This window comes from Brassica oleracea, chromosome C9 (genome assembly GCF_000695525.1).
Source record: "Brassica oleracea var. oleracea cultivar TO1000 chromosome C9, BOL, whole genome shotgun sequence".
Classification (NCBI taxonomy): domain Eukaryota; kingdom Viridiplantae; phylum Streptophyta; class Magnoliopsida; order Brassicales; family Brassicaceae; genus Brassica; species Brassica oleracea.
The window spans coordinates 9,303,489-9,307,205 of NC_027756.1; the positions used below are offsets into that span (position 1 = coordinate 9,303,489).

The 3,717-nt window shown below is 43.2% G+C and overlaps 2 protein-coding genes across 3 annotated transcripts in view; one reads left to right on the forward strand and one right to left on the reverse strand.

The window, feature by feature from the left end:
• The first annotated feature begins 605 nt into the window (after nt 1-605).
• On the forward strand, nt 606-2,373 carry LOC106319202 (pentatricopeptide repeat-containing protein At2g20710, mitochondrial). 2 transcript variants are annotated; one of them, XM_013757461.1, is made up of 2 exons: nt 606-992; nt 1,096-2,373. In XM_013757461.1, the coding sequence occupies exons 1-2, from the start codon at nt 744-746 to the stop codon at nt 2,266-2,268; spliced, it is 1,422 nt and encodes a 473-aa protein (XP_013612915.1). In that variant the 5' UTR covers nt 606-743; the 3' UTR covers nt 2,269-2,373. The 2 variants fall into 2 exon arrangements, with proteins under 2 accessions (XP_013612915.1, XP_013612916.1); XM_013757462.1 differs by having other exon boundaries at nt 778-992; nt 1,103-2,373.
• Nucleotides 2,374-2,446: 73 nt separating this feature from the next.
• Nucleotides 2,447-3,717, reverse strand: part of LOC106319201 (diacylglycerol kinase 5-like) — a 7,688-nt gene continuing 6,417 nt past the window's right edge. The window contains exons 8-11 of the mRNA XM_013757460.1: nt 3,526-3,600; nt 3,269-3,356; nt 3,076-3,192; nt 2,447-2,988 (exon numbers count right to left, since the gene is read on the reverse strand). Coding sequence (XP_013612914.1) covers nt 2,659-2,988; nt 3,076-3,192; nt 3,269-3,356; nt 3,526-3,600 — 610 coding nt within the window. The 3' untranslated portion in view covers nt 2,447-2,658. The remainder of the gene's footprint in view (nt 2,989-3,075; nt 3,193-3,268; nt 3,357-3,525; nt 3,601-3,717) is intronic.

Consider the following 3,717-nt stretch of genomic DNA (forward strand, 5'->3'; position numbering starts at 1 on the left):
ATATCTCTTATTTAAAAGACAGTTCTTAGCTCTTCTTAGTTAAAAACTAAAAAACAGTTATCAGCCGAAGTTAAGAAAACCACCTAAGAGCCCAGATTAATCATGGTCTTGGGATGTATATTTTAGCTATTTTTATTTTTGAATATTGTCAAGTATTTTTGCCCAACTCTAGTTCTTGGGTTGTAGTTAAAAAAAGAGAGGGTTTCGCGGAGACTAGGCATGGACGTTGGGTACCCGTTGGCATTCTGATCGGGTTTTTCGGATTTCACTTCTCTTTTATAATACTTATTGTTAGATAACATATCAAAATAAATATGAAATTGAATATTTGAAATATATATTCATGTTTCATATAATTATATTGTATATTATTTTGGACATTCGGATCGGTTTTTTCAGATATTTTTTCGGATTTTTCGGGTTACCCGTTCGTGTTCGGTTAATAACACTTTGAGTTCGGATATGCTTTGTACCACCTTACAAGATCAATTCCGATATTTTTTATATTTCGGACCGGATACAGATCGGGTTTTTCAGTTAGGGTTCAGTTCGGGTTCAGTTCGGATTTCGGGTTATGGATATTATGCCCAGGCGGAGAGTGTTCCAATAGTTCTCTGCTCAAAAGCCAAAATACGAAAAAAATTAAAAGGGAGTTTCTGACGTGGTATCATCAGTCGATTCGAACGTGTAATACGGTGAATGTTAAACCGTAGATAAACCCTAGCTCACCGGCCGTCGAAAGCATGAATCATCTTCTTCTCCGTCTTGTCCGTCCAAAGCCAAATTACATTCTGAGGAGCTTCCCTTTCCACTCAACAACCGTACCCCACGACACTCTGCAGCGTCGGGTGGCCAGGGCCGGTGATCCCTCTGCTTCGATTCTCAGAGTGCTGGAAGGATGGCTTGATGAAGGTAATCCGGTCAAGACTTCGGAGCTCCACTCCATCGTCAAGATGCTCCGCAAGTTCAGCCGCTTCTCCCACGCCCTCCAGGTCTCCAAACCTCAGATTCTTCTCTTTCTTCTTCACTTTGCCTTTTTTTTTTTTTCAAAAAATAAAAAATAAAAAATCCTCTTTTTTTTTTTGTTATTGTTAGATATCAGATTGGATGAGTGAGCATAGAGTTCATGATATCTCGGAAGGAGATATAGCCATTCGCCTCGACTTGATCGCCAAAGTAAATGGTCTCGGAGAAGCCGATAAGTTTTTCGAAAAGATTCCTATCGAGAGGAGGAACTACCATCTCTACGGCGCGCTCTTGAACTGCTACGCCAGCAAGAAGGTCTTGCACAAAGCTGACCAACTCTTCCACGAGATGAAAGACCTCGGCTTCCTCAGAGGCTGCCTTCCCTACAACGTCATGCTCAACCTCTACATCAGGTGCGGCAAATACGCTTTGCTCGAGAAGCTTCTCCGCGAGATGGACGATGGGAACGTCAAGCCTGACATCTTCACGGTCAACACGCGCCTCCACGCCTACTCTCTCGTATCTGATGTAGAGGGAATGGAGAAGTTTCTTACGGGGTGTGAGTCTGACCCTGGACTTGACCTTGACTGGCGGACTTACGCTGATGCTGCAAACGCCTACATTAAAGCCGGTTCGACCGGAAAGGCGATGGAGATGCTGCGTAGATCAGAGCAGTTGGTGAATCCTCAGAAACGAAAGCATGCCTACGAGGTTCTCATGTCGTTCTACGGCGCTGCTGGTAAGAAACAAGAGGTCTACCGTCTATGGACCTTGTACAAGGAGCTTGGTGGGTTCTTCAACACTGGATACATAAGCGTGATCAGCGCGCTCTTTAAGGCGGAAGATATCGAGGGTGTTGAGAAGATTATGGGAGAGTGGGAAGCTGGACATTCTCTATTCGATGTCCGGATCCCGCATTTGTTAATAACGGGTTATTGCAAGAACGGGATGATGGCAAAAGCAGAGGAGGTAGCAAAGATGGTGCTCCAGGAGACAAGCACATGGGAGAGGTTAGCTCTGGGTTACAAGATGGCGGGGGAGATGGAGAAGGCGGTGGAGAGATGGAAGAAGGCAATAGAGGTGAGCAAGCCAGGGTGGAGACCACACAAGGTTGTGCTGATGAGCTGTGTGGATTATGTGGAGGGTCAAAGAGACATGGAGGGTTTGAGAAAGATTCTGAGGCTGCTAAGCGAGCGAGGACACATTTCTTACGATCAGCTACTCTATGATATGAAGGAAGCTGGTGGGGGACTGGGTTGGAAGATAGTCAATGCAATGGGATCAAGTCAGGTTCAAGATTAAGGAAGCACAAGTTAGATTGTAGCCAGAACAAAACATTGGAGTCTTGCTTGATAGACCATTTGGATGCTTAATTCCATATATTATGAGTTTTTTCTTTGGGCCTAATAGATTAATAATGTGAATCAACTATAACAAACAAAGAGTCGCAGATAAATTCGCTGCCTCACACATGAATGAACAGAACAAGGAACGGAGATGTTATAAAAATCCAGAAGCATTACATAACTGTCTCGATCATTAAGCTTACACAACAAATGAAAAATGGGTACCAACTACGGCTAGCTGCCTCTTTATGAAAGAATTTTATAAATGTGCCAAAAGAAGAAAAAAAAAGGAGACCGGAGGAAGAATAGCATAGAATCAACAGTGAAAAAGGCTGCTGCTAATTTTCTAACTAAGGTGAGAAATATCAACCTCGTCAGGAATCTTGAAGGTATCTGCTGCACCAAACTTTCTAAATTCCTCGCCTTCAGTCACTGAGTCGTCTTCATTATCGTCATACTCTTCTGCCGAATCCTGATGACGGGGGGTTGAAGGGTCGTACATGCTTCTGGACCGGCAGTCATGAGTTGCAAGCATGTTCACTTGGCCAAGGTGTGAAAGCTCCACCATCACAGTTTCATCATCCATTGGCAGTGGCTGTTTCCAGGGCTCCCCATCCATCCTCATAAATGTATGGTCTGCTGCTCCTTTCCGAAATTCGAAGCGAATGCGGTTTGCCTAGAGAGTCACAAAAGAGAAACCAACTCAACTCACTCGATAAGTTATAAATTTGTACTGCACCCACCCAATCATCACTTCTTTTACCTGGGCAAGTCGTGTACCGTGCCCATTAGGAGCGAGCAGGACAAGACCGTGCCAAGCATTTCTGAACCCAACAACCTCAATGTAGCCATCGTCAACGAACGGTGGAGTCAAGTCTCTCTGTTGTGCCAAAAGAAATAAATGTGCAGATTATTTTACCACCATGGCAAATATATATATGAATGTCAAGACCTACATCACGTTGTTTCCTGGGATTTGGTGTGCCCCAAGGATTTAGCCCTCCAGAAAAGCTGGGCAGATTAAGACATACAATGGACCTGATGCTGTGAGAGCAGAAACAAAAACGTCAGGAGTTGGAATATATTCTTTTGTTCAAGGTTGAACAGGTTATTGCAAGAAAGAAGGGGGCACTGACAATGATTATTATATCCAGTAAAAGAAAGATGAAAAATCCCAAGTGATTCCTTAAGGAACCATTTAGATAAAGATTACCTATGGGGTATGTCAAGGTCCTGCCACTGGCCATTTTTATTTGCAATCTTAACCTTTGCAAGCTGAGCTATGTTCCTGCGGGGAAAAGCCACCATTACAAACAAAGACTTGAAATCTAAGAAATGGGGACCCACTACCAATAATATATATATACCCACTACCAATAATATATATATATATATATATTGTTAT

Coding starts and splice junctions, on each gene's coding strand:
- LOC106319202 (XM_013757461.1), top strand. CDS start 744: ATGAATCATCTTCTTCTCCGTCTTGTCCGTCCAAAGCCAAATTACATT. Junction 993..1,095: donor GCTTCTCCCACGCCCTCCAG/GTCTCCAAACCT, acceptor TGTTATTGTTAG/ATATCAGATTGGATGAGTGA.